General features: G+C 35.6%; 3 protein-coding genes across 9 annotated transcripts; 2 read left to right on the top strand and 1 right to left on the bottom strand.

Moving 5' to 3' along the window:
- LOC123209993 (FRIGIDA-like protein 4a) lies at positions 1–3,203 on the top strand. The gene is made up of 3 exons (XM_044628123.1): positions 1–997; positions 1,729–1,904; positions 2,411–3,203. Exons 1-3 carry the CDS (start codon positions 91–93, stop codon positions 2,933–2,935), a joined length of 1,608 nt encoding a protein of 535 aa, XP_044484058.1. The 5' UTR covers positions 1–90; the 3' UTR covers positions 2,936–3,203.
- A 6,363-nt stretch (positions 3,204–9,566) lies between these two features.
- LOC123209995 (cysteine synthase-like) lies at positions 9,567–13,735 on the top strand. 2 transcript variants are annotated; one of them, XM_044628132.1, is made up of 11 exons: positions 9,567–9,693; positions 10,449–10,501; positions 10,596–10,705; positions 10,861–10,918; positions 11,160–11,423; positions 11,505–11,642; positions 11,799–11,850; positions 12,627–12,706; positions 13,098–13,157; positions 13,325–13,405; positions 13,521–13,735. In XM_044628132.1, exons 2-11 carry the CDS (start codon positions 10,451–10,453, stop codon positions 13,611–13,613), a joined length of 987 nt encoding a protein of 328 aa, XP_044484067.1. In that variant the 5' UTR covers positions 9,567–9,693; positions 10,449–10,450; the 3' UTR covers positions 13,614–13,735. The 2 variants fall into 2 exon arrangements, with proteins under 2 accessions (XP_044484067.1, XP_044484066.1); XM_044628131.1 differs by lacking the exon at positions 9,567–9,693 and adding an exon at positions 9,779–10,232.
- A 374-nt stretch (positions 13,736–14,109) lies between these two features.
- Positions 14,110–16,914, bottom strand: LOC123209994. 6 transcript variants are annotated; one of them, XM_044628128.1, is made up of 6 exons: positions 16,436–16,914; positions 15,616–16,254; positions 15,470–15,497; positions 15,273–15,361; positions 14,899–15,087; positions 14,110–14,719 (listed from the first exon to the last, which is right to left on the bottom strand). In XM_044628128.1, exons 1-3 carry the CDS (start codon positions 16,775–16,777, stop codon positions 15,471–15,473), a joined length of 1,008 nt encoding a protein of 335 aa, XP_044484063.1. In that variant the 5' UTR covers positions 16,778–16,914; the 3' UTR covers positions 14,110–14,719; positions 14,899–15,087; positions 15,273–15,361; position 15,470. The 6 variants fall into 6 exon arrangements, with proteins under 6 accessions (XP_044484063.1, XP_044484059.1, XP_044484060.1 ...); XM_044628124.1 differs by having other exon boundaries at positions 15,273–15,497; XM_044628125.1 differs by having other exon boundaries at positions 15,026–15,087; positions 15,273–15,497.
- Between the last annotated feature and the right edge of the window lie 6 nt (positions 16,915–16,920).

Genomic DNA, 16,920 nt, shown 5'->3' with positions numbered 1-16,920 from the left:
AGGGTTTGGTTTTTTGTTTCTTTCCTTTCTGGTTATTAACTCAGTTACTGAGTCACCAAACCAAGAAAATCGAATCTATCATTTTTAGCCATGGGGTCGATCCCCGATCCAGGCGAGTTGACCGAGTTGACTCCGCCGAATTTCGATGAGTTCCAGCGTCAAACCTCGTTAATGACTAGCTGTACTCTCCTTTGGAAGGAGCTTTCTGATCACTTTACTTATCTTGAACAGAACATCATGAAGAAATCTGCTGCGCTGAAACAGAAGATACAAACACTAGACACTGAAACGAAAGCTTCCTTGGACTTTCTGAAGAAGCGGGAGGTCACCATCGACGGCAGCGTCGAGATCGCTTTAGAAAATCTGGAAGAACGCACGGAGGCTGCTCTCAGTAAATTGAATTCTGTCTCGGAAGAAAAGGAATTGACCAACCCTGATGGCGAAGTCGACGACGGCGACGCATTGTTGATGATACTGAAGAGTTATTGTCTAAAAATGGAGGCAAGAGAGTTTTGGAGGTTTGTGATTACTAAAAAGAAAGAAATAGACGAGATGAGAAATTTGTTACCGGTGGCGCTAGCTGAATGCGTTGATCCTGCGAAGTTTGTTATGGAAGCTATATCGGAGGTCTTTCCTGTGGACAAGAGAAAAGACAAGAGTGGTAATGATTTGGGCTGGGCTTGCGTGTTGGTGTTGGAGAGTTTGATACCGGTGGTGGTTGACCCGGTGATTGGGAAGTCGAGGTTGTTGGTGACGCCGAGTGTGAAGGTGAAAGCCAAAGAGATCGCTGAGACTTGGAAGGCGAGCCTGGAGGAGAGAGGTGGGATTGAGAACGTGAAGACGCCTGACGTGCATACCTTTTTGCAGCATCTCGTTACTTTTGGGATTGTTAAGAAGAAGGATGTGAACTTGTATCGGAAGCTTGTGGTTGGCTCCGCCTGGCGGAAGCAGATGCCAAAACTCGCCGTTTCGCTTGGTCTGGGTGATGAAATGCCTGGTATGTTGGTTCTATGCTACCTATTCAGCTTCTCTTACCCATTTAAGCTTATTTTTAAGGGTAAGGGTAATGTTGGTTTTAATTTCCGGACTAGGCTGCACAATTTGTTCTTCCCTGCAACGCAAGTACGGAATTTTGTTCTTCGATATAATTTAACTATATTATCAGTTTCTTTTTCTGTTGTTCTGAGACTCTGTTTGGTTTTCATCTTTTTGGTCAAAGTCGAAGAACGAGGACAATACTGGTTATTTGTTAGTCCTGCTTGTCCCCGGTTAGAATTTTTGAGCTCCTCATGGAATTAGATCCTCTGGCTAGCATAACCTTGTTGGTTTTCTGCTTGTGTACATGGACACAGATTAGTATTTTATGATTCAATAAAACTAAGTGCACAAATACTGAGTAATGACATGTGATTGAATGAATTTAAATTAAAAATAAGCTAATGTCTAATCTTATGATAACACATTATTGTTAATACAAAAATTAGTGCTCATTGTTAACGCACATGGTTGTACTATTTACGATGATAGTATATGCATATGTCAATTAAAAGTTCAGTCAAATGATTCTAATACTATTGAATGTGTGAGTGTTTCAATGTCTAACGGTAGTTTGGAAATCCCATAGTGTTTCTTTGTCATGGGTTTATTGAGATGATCCGTTGATTACTGTCGGAGGTGCTTCGATTTTTCTTCTAATGTTTTATTAATTGCTGTTACTTATATATACAGAGATGATTAAAGAATTGATCAGTAGGGGACAGCAGCTTGATGCAGTGCATTTTACATATGAGGTTGGTCTGGTGGACAAGTTCCCCCCAGTTCCTCTACTTAAGGCTTTTCTGAAGGACGCAAAGAAGGCTGCTGCATCTATTTTGGAGGATCCAAATAACACTGGCCGAGCTGGGGTATGAGCTTTCTTTTTCCCTTTATTAAGTTCCTTTAACTGAGTTGTTATTCAATTTTATGAAGTTGACCTTTCAGTTTGTGTTGGCCACCTGTGTAGGAATAGCTTCAAAGGGTACATAAATGCTTTTAGAACAATATAGAGGTTTTCTTATGGATTTAAACATGCTTTATTTTGGGAGTCATTTTAGGGAGTTGTTTGTCATATATATGGATGAACAAGTGTTCTAATCGCAGCTTAGAGAATTCTTGTGTGAGACTGAACTTAATGTTTTTGTTCAGTCTCCAAGTTATTAGTGATGTCCGAGAAAAGGCTTTCTGTAGTACTTTTATTAATACGTTGATAACAAGATAAACTGCCAATGTTTTCACATGTTGCTCCTTTGATTGGTTGAAGGGTGGAGCCTCTAGAAGTGGGTAACATTTTGTACTTTCTCTAATGTATAGTGTTGCCTCAAAAATGGGTGTCTATTCTTTCAACTAATTAACGTAGTTTTATCCAATTCAGCACCTTGCTGTACGCAAAGAACAGTCAGCTCTCCGAGCAGTCATCAAGTGCATTGAAGAGTATGAACTTGAAGCTGAGTTTCCTCCGGATAATCTCAGGAAGCGTCTTGAGCAGCTGGAGAAGGCCAAGATTGAGAAGAAAAAGCCAGCAGCTGTCCCTGCCACTAAGCGTACACGTGCTAGCAGTGGTGGTCCAATGCCTCCTGCTAAGGCTGGTCGTTTGGCAAATGCATATGTTTCATCCTTCCCTGCACCACCCACCTTTGTCAGGTCTCCCTCACACACTCAATACCCTGCTGGGGTCTCACCATATGCATCCCCACCTGCCATATACGGCAACAGGAGCCCACCAACAAATCCATATGCATACTCACCAGAAGCACCACCAACAAATCCATATGCATACTCACCAGAAGCGGTCCCTCCTCTGGCTGGATCCTATCCAGGAGCTCCCATGAACTACCCTGCCTATGGGGCCTATGGCACTGGTTTGGCACCGGCTTATCAGCAGGCTTACTACCGATAGACATGACTACACTTTGAAGATGGTAACCACTGATATGATGACCCAAAATCTCATTTGCTTTCTTAATGGTTTGTAATCACTAACCGTTTTAATGTTAACAGTGGCTGTGTGTTAATTATAACTTTATCCTGCTTCTCACCGTCTCTCGGTGGGAAGTATTTCTAATGTTGATTAAACTTCTAGTATTAGGTGATTGTGGAAGTACATGATGGCATCATAACAATGTTAAGACTCGATCATCACCAATGTTGTAGATTTGTTGTAGAAAGACCGTCTGCGTTGATCTGTCCTTTTTTTTTTTAAGTCGAAATTGTCGGTTCGGATTGGAACAATTGCACATAAAATCCAACTGAGGGTTACATTGCTAGGATGTTGTTTAATCAAAGTTGGATGGTATTTCAGTCCATTTGAAGACCCTCGCTCTCCTATATATCTTGACTATTATGGACTGACATTCCAAGTTGAATGGTATTTTGCAAGAAGGCTTGGGGATGGTTTAAGATGCTTTTATATTGACATCTCTCAGCTATGATACTTGCCCCCTGTAATTGGTGAAAATTAATGGTATGAAGATCTCACCGGTCACGTCCAGCGCTAATGGATTTGGCCATGAATGTGGGAGGATCTTGCTGAGGTGCTGGGGTTTTGCCGTGAGCCTAGTTGGATGTTGCGGCGGGATCATCTTCGTTGTTGCGCAGCAATAATCCAGGGTTATAATTGTCTTTTCACCCGAAACCACTAGGTAGTTCTTACTGGCTCCCACTGCGATTGTATGCCTGCGGCTGTAACTGCTTAGCGCATGGTTTGCAGCCACTTAAAGGGTGGATTTATCTGAATTGAGTTAGTTTGGAGTTAATTAAGTTCGGATTAAAGACATAATGTCCTTCTTGAGTTTGAGCACGGCGTTCTTAGAGGATTATTAGGGGTATAACCCATGGTAAATATGCGAAGTTTTTCATGTCTAATTTATGTTCTTATTTAATTTTATTTTAAACATATTGTTCCAAATTTTTGAGCAAAAAATATATTAAAAGGGTATTTTATATGTTTTCTGTATTAAATATTTATTTTTACTATTTTTTATATTTTCCGGGTTTTTATGAATTTTTAAAAATATAAAAATATCTCTTATATTTTCAATTAATTATCATAATGTCATAATTATATAAAACAAAAAACTCAAATTTTTATCATCTAAATTTCTAATTTTTTTCAATAATTAATTTTTAATGATGATTGAATATTGATTATATATTATGTTATATTAAGTTTAATATTCAATTAGATACTTTATATTTGAATTATTAATCAAAATATCTATAAAAAGTGTTAAAATTATTTTTGGTATTGCTATCGTTTTAAAAATGTTTTATTAACGATGTGTCGTATTAAATTTGTATATACACGTTTTATATTTTTTCTATATATGAATTTTATGATTGTGTTTTTATAAACGTATTTTTTATTATTTATCATATTATACCTGTATAATTCTAATACTTTTTTTTTTCTATTTTCATATTTATTAACTAGTGTATAAATTATGTTATTGGATAAATAAATAGTTTGTCGATGGTACGAATAATCTATCATATAGACAAATAAATCAATTTCAAATTATGCTATTGAATTAGAGTTTTAATTCAAAATAAATTTATTCGAATCAAATAATAAGTTCATCGGAATCACCCCAGCCATGGATAATTATAACCTTTTTATTATATAATTTGAACTATCAAACTAGGAAAAAAAATGTTATATTCACAAAACTTTCTATAAACCCTATGGCATTTGTACTCGTACGAGGAAATTTTATTTTGAAGGTATTTTATCTAGCATGACTTGAGTTAAATTAAATTAGAATAAATCTCAATGTAAATTTAAAATAATTAGTTTAAATTTGAATTTTATTTAATTAATTAACTAGAGAGTTATTGAAAAAACAATAAAAACAAATGTTTAAAAAAAAAAAAAAACTGTCCGGATAAAAAGAGCTCGGAATAGACCTGGCCACGGTTCATGAACCGTCGGTTTCGGTTCGGAACCGCCGGTTCACGGTTCGAAAATATAAGGACCCTGAACCGAAACCGTAACAGGACGGTTCAGAACTGCCGGTTCCGGTTCATGGCCCCGGTTCGGAACCGACGGTTTCGGTTCGGAACCGACGGTTTCGGTTCGGAACCGACGGTTTCGGTTCGGAACCGACGGTTTCGGTTCGGAACCGACGGTTTCGGTTCGGAACCGACGGTTTCGGTTCGGAACCGACGGTTTCGGTTCGGAACCGACGGTTTCGGTTCGGAACCGACGGTTTCGATTCGGAACCGATATTGAACCATCAATTCTAATACATGATCTTGATTTAATTTTTAAATTATTAATTACAATAATTGAAATTTAAAAGAAAGGCTTGGACTTAATTTTTCAATTAAGCTTCCTACGTATCTTCTTGGGGTTTAGAAGAATCAAAGCCTACGTAGTTCTCTTACCTTTGCATATCTAATAGCTGGCAGTACCCCCTTACCTTATCATTCACCTCCACTATCTTGAGTATTATTTCCCGTCGTCATCGAACTATCTGTAGTTAAATCAAGCGATTCTTCATTGAAGTCTACTTTTATTTCTTGTTGTCGTAATTCGGCTCTTGTCCAATCGTCCACGCATACTTGAGCTTCAATAGATTCGGGAGCCAAACTTGATCGTCTCTCATCCAATATATTACCCCCTTGACTAAAAGCTTGTTCTACTGCGACAGTTGATACCGGTGCTGCTAGAACTTGTTTAGCAATAGTTGTCAATATTGGAAAAGTTGATGCGTGTCGACTCCACCATTCTAAAACTGGAAAGTCTTTACCTATATTGCTGTCACCAAACTCAAAAATAGTAGTTAAATAAATATCAAGCTCCGAGGTGGAGCCTAATGTTCCTCTTGGTCTTTTGCCCCTTTGCATCATAATACGATCATCATAACTCATATTTTGGGTTGATGATGGGGCAATAGGTGGTAGAGAGGAAGAAGAACCACCATAAATTAATGCATATTCAGCATAAATTTCTTTAATTAAATTCATAATATTAGTTATAGTTAATGGAATATTAACTTCATCTAATTGCAAACATTCATAATATAATGTCAAATAATCTGTGACACCATCTAATTTAAATCTAGGATCAAAAAAACATGCAACAAGAAAAAGTTCTGGAATTATTTTATAGTAATTTAATCATTTTGTTTTCATTAAAGAAACAACTTCTTGTAAAAGAATATCTTGTTCGGCTTCTTGTAAAGCTCCAATAATATTAACAGCTTCATTTAAAAATAAATGAGAAGTGGGATAATAAACCCCACTTAAAGTATATGTTGCATTATTAAAATTTCTTAATACATTTAAAATTTTTGAACAAATATCCCAATGTTGGGGATATAATATAATTTGTGGCACATTTTGTGAAATAAATGAGCATAATAAATCCTTATAATCAAATGACTCGTTGAGTAATTCATATGTTGAATTCCAACGAGTCGGCACATCTTTAGGAAATCTTTTTGGTCTTTTATTATGTTGTTTACAAAATTTACCCCATTCTTTCATAATTTGGGGATGTGTCCATAAATATGAAATTGCTATTTTTATTGGACTAATAAAATTATTAAGACATTCTAAACCATCTTGTACACATAAATTTAACACATGACATGCACATCTAATATGAAAAAATCTACCACCTAAATTAGGTCTGCAAATTTCAATTAATTTATTTATTGAGGCAGTATTTGAACGTGCATTATCAAATGAAATTGAAAAAATTTTATAAAGTAATTTATATTCTTCTAATATTCCTTTAATTATTCTATAAATATTATCAGCCGTATGTCGTTCATCAAACATCCTAAATGATAAAATTCTTTTTTGTAATAGAAAATCATCATCTATCCAATGACAAGTTATACCCATATAAGAGTGAACTTGCCAATGATCACTCCAAATATCACTACATAGAGATACACGTCCATTAAAATTTGTAAAAAATTGAATTAACTCTTTTTTTTGTTTTTTATATAAACTAAATAATGTTCTTTTTAATGTATTTCTTGGAATAGTTTTATATGCAGGATTTAATGCAGTTTTACAATAATTATTAAAACCTAAATTTTCACCAAAACTAAATGCTAAATGATCTATTGCTACCATTTTTGCAAATTCTTCTTTACTTTTATTATCACTATACATAAATAAAGATTTGTGTGTAGAAGAACCATACCCGGTTATTTGTGTTTGACCTCGGCTTTGTCCCATTTTTTCCGGATGTTTTGACTCCAAGTGCCTTTTGAATGTTCCGTATCCACCTCCTTGTTTGAATTTGTAAATTCGCCTACAATAATTGCAAGCAACATCAAAATTACCATCTTCCTTTTGCATTTTCTTGAAATGAATTTTGAAAATATCGGATGTAGGAATTTTTTGAGATTGTTGTTCCATCTCCATTTGTTGTTGATGTTGTTGTTGTTGCTCCACCTCTTCATATTGGTTTTCACTTTCTTGTGAATGAAAATCATCTATAAATTGATTTTCATTCACATTTGATATATGTGAATATTGACCAAATCTTCGTGAACCGGAAGAATTTTCACTACTTACCATTTTTTGATAATAAATAAAATTAATTATATAAATAAATTATATGATTAATTATAAAAGATAATAAAATAATAATAAATAAAATTAATTATAGAAATAAATTCTATAATTAATTATGAATTGTATAAAAAAAATTGAAATTGAAATTAATAAAAAAATAAGAAAGAATTTAATTAAATTTAAGAAAATTTAATTGAATTGAAAGATTGAGAGAATATTAAGAGTTTAAAGAATGAGAATGAGAGTTTGAAGGATTGAGTGAGAGAGTAGAGAGATTGAGATTTGAGAGAATAGAATTTAAAGGGGTATATATAGAAAAAAAATTTTTTGAAAAAAATTAGAAATAGGGGGGTAAATTGAAATTTCAAAAAATTGCAGGGAACCAACGGTCCCCTGCAACTTCACTGAAAATTGCAGGGGACCAACGGTCCCCTGCAAATTTTCTTCAAAAGGCAACGGTTCCCTGCGCAGGAACCGTTGCCTTTTTAAATAAAATTCAAAAAAAAATAAAAAAAATTTCAAAAAAATTTCAAATTTTTTTCGGTTCAGCACAGTAAACCGCCGGTTCATAAACCGGTGTGAACCGGCGGTTCCACGGTTTCAATTTATGTGAACCGGAACCGAACCGTAGAGCCACGGTTTCGGTTCCGGTTCACTGCCGATTCCGGGTCTGCCGGTTCCGGTTCCGGGTTTAGCCGGGCCGGTTTCGGTCCGGTTCACGGGCCAAACCGGCCCGTGGCCAGGACTAGCTCGGAAGGTTTAATACCTTTGAACTCAAATCGAGCTCTCTAACTGGATCTTTAATCTGAGTTTGGTCGTTCAAACCAAATATGGATTCGGGTTTGAGCTGATTAGGTCTTTGAATCAATTTCAAACCTAAATTTTTTTATCAAGTACTCGTATGCTCTATTCAATGAGTGCCTGTGTCATTTGCAACGGTTGAATTCTTGAACAAGTTAATTTGTAGGCGGGCGTTTTCAATCGCCATCCTGTACCAGTTCCCGCACAAGCACTCAATTGAACGAACCATTATCAAGAAGCCAGGCTTTAGTTTTCAGCTTTTTGTTTCATGGATCTTCACATTTACGTTCCCATCTTTTCAATTTGCGTGTTGCAGGCACCAGGTCACTCAGTAGTTGCCCACCAACCGTCTGTTGTTTTGTTGCTATGGAACCTGCATTGTTTTACTAACTAATCGGTTTGTATTGTCGCTGTTGACCTAACCTAATGAAACTAATAGACTCAATTCAGTTCTTAGCTCGGCACAAGAGTTTGATTAGGGTAAACCGTCTCGACCAAGCTTGCCTATAGATCTTGATCGGTCTGATCAGGGTTTAAAATCATTGGCTTGCAATATGAATTATATACAAGCCAACAGCAATTGTAGTTGTATATCTAGTCAATTCTACAGGAAAGGATGAAAAATCAAGATAATTAGACATGTCAAAAACGAGATAAACTCCTGACTGTCATATGTGAATCATTTTATTGCTGAACATCTTAAGCAATAAGCAGTGATCAAGTGCATTAAACATCCCCAAAACATTAAGGTCGCAACACAGGATGAACAAAATTAGAAGTTCAAATTCAGGATCTAACCACCCATTATACCTTTCAGTCATTAGCAGTTGCTAGTTGCAGAGACAGCAGCTCATCCTCAGGATTGGTTTTAATAGTACAATCTGATCGGGGATAGGCGGAACATAACAGGGCATAGCCACGCTCCACCACATAATCACTGAGCATAACATCACTCTGATCGGCGGAGCCACTTATAATTTTAGAAGGGCAAGTCATGCAGACTCCAAGCTTGCAGTCAGGAGGCACATCCAAGCCAGAGTCCAACGCCTTGGATAGGATTGTCTCATCGGGCTCCACCTCCAGCTCTGTGGACTCACCGTCATGCTCAATCACCACTTTGTAAGACCTCGTAATGCTCCATTGAAATCTTTATCTGTGTGAGACTATGCATTTTCTGGGGCTAAAGTCGGAGGAATGGTGTTTGGTGCAGGTGGGTGCTTTTGCTTTATGAGAATGAATGGACAAGATGGAGATAATAAACGTAGGGTTGCCATGATTTTGTTTGCCTTGTGAGAGATCACTGTTTTGGAAAAAGATAAGGTTACCTTATGTTCACTTCTGCAATTTTGTTGGCTCAATTTCATCATCTGGGTGTATCAATGTGCTATTATTGTTCATTTATAACTTCTGGTTTCTTTTATATATATAAAATTGAAAAAAAAAATTAATTCATCTTGATAATCAGAATTTTGGGAAATAAAAAATAAGCAAGAAAAATAACAATATGTATTTTGATGCTTCAATATAATTGAAGATATTTTTAGATGACGAGGAGTTGTTTTGTATTTTTCCTGAAACTAATTGCCAGAATTGGGCATTGACCTGGTCAAAGTTGATTGCAACAATTATTTTAATTTCATTTATTTTATGCTGGATATTTGCCATTATTAATTTGGCATAAGATCCAGTCACTGTACATTTGCAGCTGGATTGACACCCAATCCAGGTCAGGTTCAATAGAATCCTTTCATTTTCTTCTTCTTCATGTGTGACAGTAATATAAATCCCTGTACAGTATACACTAGAGGCCAGGCCTTTTGTTCATTTAGAGTCTTTTAGTTCAACAAGCAATTATCAAGGTAAATACTAGATCTTTGTTATGGCCATTCAATTGTAATTTATTTATTTGTTTTTGAAAAAATAAATATTATTATAGTTTTATAGTTGATAATATAAGGCTTAAAAACAGCTAAAAAAATTGAGGAATATTAAAATTTTTAGAGGTTAAGTTGTTATATCAGATTAAATGATAACTTATAATTTATAAATAATTTTTTCTTTTGAATTAACTGTAGTAATGGAAAAACCAAGAGTTGGGCATTGCGAGATTGCGAAAGATGTGACGGAAGTAAGTTGTTTAAATTGGCACAAAATTAGTTTTTAGCTATGTATAGAGTGTGGAGTGTGGAATGGTCTGAATTTAAACTTACGTTTGTTTGCAGTTAATTGGCAAGACTCCTCTGGTGTATCTGAATAATATTGTGGATGGCTGTGTTGCCCGTATCGCTGCTAAACTAGAGATGATGGAACCTTGCTCCAGTGTCAAAGACAGGTATCACAAAATCCCATTGATTGTTGCAGTTTCCTCTAGTTTGGAAGAAATGATAGTTCACCATTCCTTGAGCTAGTGTTTTGGGATTTTTGTATGAATTATTGGGTTATGGCCATCAAGTTTCAAAATCTTAAACATTGTATACACATGTACAGGATTGGTTACAGTATGATTGCGGACGCAGAGGCCAAAGGTCTTATCATACCAGGGAAGGTTGGCACTTTTTTTTCCCTTGAACTTATGGTAGCTGTATCATTTGAGAAAAACCTTTTTGTACAAGGAATTGGTGTACGGCAGTATGTAACCATTCTAATCATAGTTGATCTGTGTGCAAACCCTTTTTCATTTTTTCATTGTATGATGTCTATTCTGATTTCGGTCCGATAGAATAATCAATATCTGTTGTTTTATATTTCCCTTGGTTTTGACTCTGTTTTGTGGATGGTTGTTGAAGAGTGTGCTCATTGAACCAACCAGTGGAAATACTGGGATAGGGTTGGCATTCATGGCAGCAGCAAAGCACTATAAGCTTATCATTACAATGCCTGCTTCAATGAGTATTGAAAGAAGAATTATTCTTCGAGCTTTTGGAGCTGAGCTGGTTCTCACTGATCCTGCTAAAGGGATGAAGGGAGCTGTTCAGAAGGCAGAGGAGATTTTGGCCAAGACACCGAATGCTTACATGCTGCAGCAGTTTGAAAATCCAGCCAACCCAAAGGTACATTTCTCAAGTAAAAAATGAAGTAGATGTAGTTGGTAGTACTAAAAGTTATCCAAATATATGTCATTGTTGGTGTAGATCCATTATGAGACTACTGGGCCAGAGATATGGAGAGGCTCAGGAGGGAAAGTTGATGCCGTTGTTTCTGGAATTGGTACTGGTGGCACAATAACAGGTGCAGGGACATTTCTTAAAGAGCAGAACCCCAAGATAAAGGTATAATAAATGTTTAATTCTAAAGTGAGTCCAGATTGAAACCAATTTATTTTGTTTCAGAAAGTCGACAAAAACTAAAACTTTGTCTTTTAGAAAAACTAATGTTTTTTGTGTCTACGGTCATTTGACATCTCATTGCTTTCTTTTTGTAATTAGCTATACGGTGTGGAGCCAGTTGAAAGTCCTATTCTATCCGGTGGAAAACCTGGTGAGTTGTATCTCTAATGCCTAGACTTTAATTATCTCATCTCTTTGCATTTTCTTGTTCAAGTGGTCTGAATATTTTTAATATATAATCGAGGCATTCCAAGTATTTGTAATCTAAATCGAAGTATAAAGTAGTTTTTGGCATTGATGCATAATAAATAAAAGAGGAACTAGGAAGGAGTCCTTATATCTTGTTGAAATGAAGATAGTATTATGACCTTTTGACAGCTTTATCAACATGGATGATAGTATTACAAACTTTTGAGGAAGAGAAATTTTTAAGAGAAAAGTTTGTCTTCTACCTTGGTACTCTTTACTTCCTTACTAATGGTGTAAAGTAATTTTTATGACATGGTCTGCTTATCTCACATAACCTTCTGTACATGCATAATAGTTTAAGCTGATGGCATTTATGCTAGTAAAGCTCTAAGTATGAGATTAAGTTGACAACATTTAAAAAGGTAAGTTCGTCTTCTACCTTGGTTCTCTTCCTTTTTCCCCCTTTTGTTCCTCCCTTCTAACTAATTTATAAAACCTCCATTCCAAGCAACCCATGTGGCTTTCTCCTGTCATTTGAAACCCTCAAAAATATCAGCCAGCCCCACAATTGTTCCCTGGCAGCCCCGCCTCTCTCACAGTACACCTTGAACGTAGGAGCTGTAAAATAATCTATATCTATGTCTACCTATGTATTAGCTGTTTATTTTATATAATAAAGGATTTCTTGGGTTATTGGCTGTGACTAACTGAATGTATATTGTATGTATAAATGTGAAGGTCCGCATAAGATCCAAGGAATAGGTGCTGGCTTTGTCCCAGGTGTTTTGCAAGTCAATGTTGTTGATGAAGTTATTCAAGTAAGCCAAATTTTCTTTCAAGAAATTCTTGAATTTATGTACTTGAAATTTCAGCTCAATGCTCCATAGAGTCCTTAGAATGCGTGTTTTTGAATTGAGTTAACAGGAAAAATAACAAAATGAAAGGGTAATAACTTTTTGTAATATGTATACTCGGAAACTTGGATTGATGTTATGAGATGAAGTTGGATTAGTCCCACATTAACCGAAGATGAAATGTTGAAGATTTTAAGTGAAATGGAAATTCAGAGAGAGAGAGTTGATGTTGGGAAATTTAAACTTAGCATAGTTGCATATATCTTATTGGATATAGATGTCTGCTTACTTCTTCCAGTGACCATTTCTAGCCATGTTTTCAGGTTGCTAAACAGCCCTTTTTTCAATTTTGCAGATATCAAGTAATGAGGCAATTGAGACAGCAAAGCTTCTTGCCCTGAAAGAAGGTTTACTTGTAAGTTTTCAGCTTCTCCAAAATCATTTTTCTGTAGGTTTAAAGCTGTTCTTGATAGCAATCTCATGGAATAATTATGTAGTTTCTTTCTTTATTTTATTTTTTTCACTCACTGCAACAAATTTGTTTCTCGAAGTCATGTCTGATTATGGGAGTGTCTATTACAGGTGGGAATATCATCTGGTGCTGCTGCTGCCGCTGCAATTAAGATTGCAAAGAGACCCGAGAACGCTGGAAAACTTATTGTTGTAAGTTGAATCATTCCCCTAGCAGATTCTCATAAAATCTCACCTGCATGTTTGGTAAAGTTTTCAATAATTTTCTGTCTGTGCTTAAAAATGGACTTGTGATTAACTGATGCAGGTAATTTTTCCAAGCTTTGGAGAGAGATATCTGTCTTCTGTGCTATTTGAATCCGAGAGGAAGGAGGCAGAAAACATGGTGGTGGAGCCCTGATTTCCTAGATCAGTTTAGCATTTTGGTCTCCTATTGCTTCTTCTTGGCATAATTACATGAATTGTAGTTATCTTAAGTGCCTTGTGCTGCTAACTACTCATTATACAGCCTAATTTTTTATATCAAATTTACCAAAAAGATAGATAATATATTTTGTTTGTTTTGATTTCTTATACCAGGTAACTTGCCATCTGGTATTAGAATCAACATTGCTGATGTAGCCTACCACACACAAAAAACTGGACTGTTCGGCTGAACTAAGACTCGATGGTCAGTCAACAAAACTAGTTCTAGCTCCTGGATTGGATTGACCGGCCCTTGAATCGGCTGAATAAATCTGTCTAAAACCAAAACCACTCAACAATTTAAAAGGTGTCGGCATGATTTGAACCAATTATTGAAAATTTTTGAGAGCAACAGTAAACAAAACACAAAAGATGAAAAATCAATGGATTTAGCAAATAGAGAAAACCAGAGCAAAGAAATCACACAAAACTACTGAAATTCCTCAAGATTTTCATTAGAAAAAAAAATTAGGTTTTACAGAGTATTTATACAAAATCTAAGATTACAGGCTGGCTACAGTTACGTAACTACATCACAACCATTAATAACTAACTAACTCTTACAAAACAACTATCTGATCTTTAAAACAAATGCCGTTAGATTATTCTTGGCTAAATGAGACTTGAAAAGAGAAGAACTGAAGACTTAGAAAAGAAGAGCGTAGATCTTTGTACCAACAGTACATTCAGAGTCTTCTAGATGAAGCTTCAACTAACTCTAAACGGTGCGTTTTGGCTTAATGAGAAGTCACCAAAACGCACAGTATTGAGTAGAGATAAATGGGCCTCTATATCTTCAAACTTAAACCAACTGCTGGCCTTCTTCTAACTCAGAAGTGGGCTTGAAATGGCTCTCTGAACTTGTCTTAACAATTATTGAGGATAAAAATGACAGGTTTTCTTGTATCTGAAATAAGAGATTTGCTGTGTTAGCAAATCATACATATCTGATGTAGCCTTTGATGCAACTTCAGAGACAGAAGCCATAGCCATTTCTGGAGCCATTGTCTAATTCTTCTGAGCGATACACTGGACAGTTTTCTACAAATCAAAATGAAAAAAAATTTGTGTCAAGTAATTGTAAAATGCCAGAATTGCAGAACACAGACAGAAAATTTGAGGTAAAATGATGTATAACTTTATTTAATTTATCATTTATTATAAACATTATTTTGTTTCAATTGTCAAAGTAATACAAGATTAATTTAGAATAATTATACCACATTAAGTGGCCAATCCACGGGACCTTGGATTTTGAAACCACGGCCACAAAATGTTTTTGAATCTCTCCCACCCCATGAGTTAATTCAAGAAGTGACACTTTCTCCAAAGTTTATATGCTCATACCCGAATCAATTCTCAACCAATGTAGGATTCCTAGCAGTATAGATGCATCTTGATCATTAGATCTAGAATTAGAAAAAAAAAAAAAAAAACCAACATATTAAGAGACCTAAAGAAAGCACAATTCAATTAATCATTCCAAAAGAAAAGAGTAACACACACACACACACATATATATGTGTGTGTATGTGTGTGTATATATTTATCAAGAAAGAACATACAGATTTCAAATATAAAATATGATATTTACCTGGTAAAATAAATGAAACAGCATCAAGTACAGCAGACCATTAAAGTAAAATACCAAAAATCTTATACTCAGCATTGCAAGGCCTCAACCTTCAACAAAATTTGAGGATAAAATCAGTTAAGATGGCAGAAACAAAGCCCCTCTTCACCTGGAGGAAATGAAGCAATGGTCTATTGCAAACTATTTAAAGGAATGACCTCAATCTTGATTGGAGCTCCACACTTTCTGTAATCATAAAGCATAGCTCATTGAACTAAGAAAATAGAAGAAAACATGAATTCAACCAATTCAATTCATGAAACAACAGAAATGCTTGAGGTATTTCGGTGAGTCGATAATATACCATATTTTTGTACAAATATTGTATGGTGGAATTAAGGTTGCCTTCCCAACATTCCTCTACTTCATCCTCTCCTTCTGTCCACTGTAGTCTTTCGAGCTTTGGTGTGCTTAAAACTCCATGACAAAAAGTCTCCATCTCCAAGCATTGCCTGACAACTACTTTTTTTAAGCATGAGAATTCAAGAGAATAATCCCCACAACAGAAGCTTTTAAGGCTGGACAAGCAGTGAAGTTCCAAACAATCCAAGTTGTTGAAAACAATTGAATTCTCCATTACTTCATCTCCCAAATGTGTCACAATTTCCTCCATCCTTTTGCAATCAGATACATTTCCCAAATGTGTCACAATTTCCTCCATCCTTTTGCAATCAGATACATTCACTCTTGTAAGTTGACCCAAAGTTTTAGTTTTTGAGGGGGTTAGTAAATATCTCAATCCATCACACTTTGAAACTTGCAGAGTTGACAAATTCTGAAAAGACACTGATGAGGACCATGAATTTTCTAAACTGTCACATTCTGATACTTTTAGAGTCTTGAGATTTTGAAAAGCATTGGAAGGCAGAAAATTTCCTCTCCACAGATGCTTTAACCTGGGCATTTCACGTAACTCTAGTTTTTTCAAGCTAGGGAATGCATCCTGGGAAATCAGTTAATCATAAAAAGAAGTGTTCAAACAAACAAGAAAAGATGATTAATTAAAGTGGGTAGCACTTTATATGGTGACATTTGTGATATTTGTAGACATGATGATGACGGTAAGCAAAATTGGTACTTGTTAAATTATAGACATGATTTAATAGAGTACTTGAAGCAAATACCTTGTAAAAGAAGAACAGTGGCTGTTGACTGTCTCCATGACTCCCTCGGATGCTCAATACTTCTGAAGCAAGGATCTCCACATTATTACAACCATATACCTTCAACACTTTCAAATTTGGCCATTCTGAAAAATGCATTTCTGCGTAGAAACTTTTGAGACTTGGTAGCATCCCTAGATACAGGTTGGTTAATTTAGAGAATACAAACCTGGGGATTTCTTCCCCCTTGGCAACAACTTCCTCTATCATACAGGACCTTTTCTCAAGAACTTCAAAAATCTCTTCAACTGAATCACAATTTTGTACTTCCAACATCTCTAGTTTCTGGTGCTTCCCGAGCATGTTAGATGGAAAAACACTTGCAAGATTTTTACAAAATTGTACAAACAAGCGATTTAATTTTTTGAAGGAATCCACAAAAACCTGATTGTTCCATAATTTTACCAGCTGATCAGCATGACTGATTTGCAATCTCTCCAAACTAG

The sequence above is a fragment of the Mangifera indica genome, chromosome 3 (genome assembly GCF_011075055.1).
Source record: "Mangifera indica cultivar Alphonso chromosome 3, CATAS_Mindica_2.1, whole genome shotgun sequence".
Classification (NCBI taxonomy): domain Eukaryota; kingdom Viridiplantae; phylum Streptophyta; class Magnoliopsida; order Sapindales; family Anacardiaceae; genus Mangifera; species Mangifera indica.
This window is presented reverse-complemented; position numbering and strand designations above follow the sequence as displayed.

Bases quoted from the DNA above. Each gene is read 5' to 3' on its own strand.
- LOC123209994 (XM_044628124.1), bottom strand. From the start codon at position 16,777: ATGCTCGGGAAGCACCAGAAACTAGAGATGTTGGAAGTACAAAATTGT. The intron at 16,255-16,435 runs GTATTTGCTTCA...CTGATTTCCCAG, and splicing joins CACTGTTCTTCTTTTACAAG to GATGCATTCCCTAGCTTGAA. The intron at 15,498-15,615 runs GTATATTATCGA...TTATGATTACAG, and splicing joins AATATTTGTACAAAAATATG to AAAGTGTGGAGCTCCAATCA.
- LOC123209995 (XM_044628132.1), top strand. From the start codon at position 10,451: ATGGAAAAACCAAGAGTTGGGCATTGCGAGATTGCGAAAGATGTGACG. The intron at 10,919-11,159 runs GTTGGCACTTTT...TGGTTGTTGAAG, and splicing joins GTCTTATCATACCAGGGAAG to AGTGTGCTCATTGAACCAAC. The intron at 13,158-13,324 runs GTAAGTTTTCAG...TGTCTATTACAG, and splicing joins CCCTGAAAGAAGGTTTACTT to GTGGGAATATCATCTGGTGC.
- LOC123209993 (XM_044628123.1), top strand. From the start codon at position 91: ATGGGGTCGATCCCCGATCCAGGCGAGTTGACCGAGTTGACTCCGCCG. The intron at 998-1,728 runs GTATGTTGGTTC...TTATATATACAG, and splicing joins TCTGGGTGATGAAATGCCTG to AGATGATTAAAGAATTGATC. The intron at 1,905-2,410 runs GTATGAGCTTTC...TATCCAATTCAG, and splicing joins ATAACACTGGCCGAGCTGGG to CACCTTGCTGTACGCAAAGA.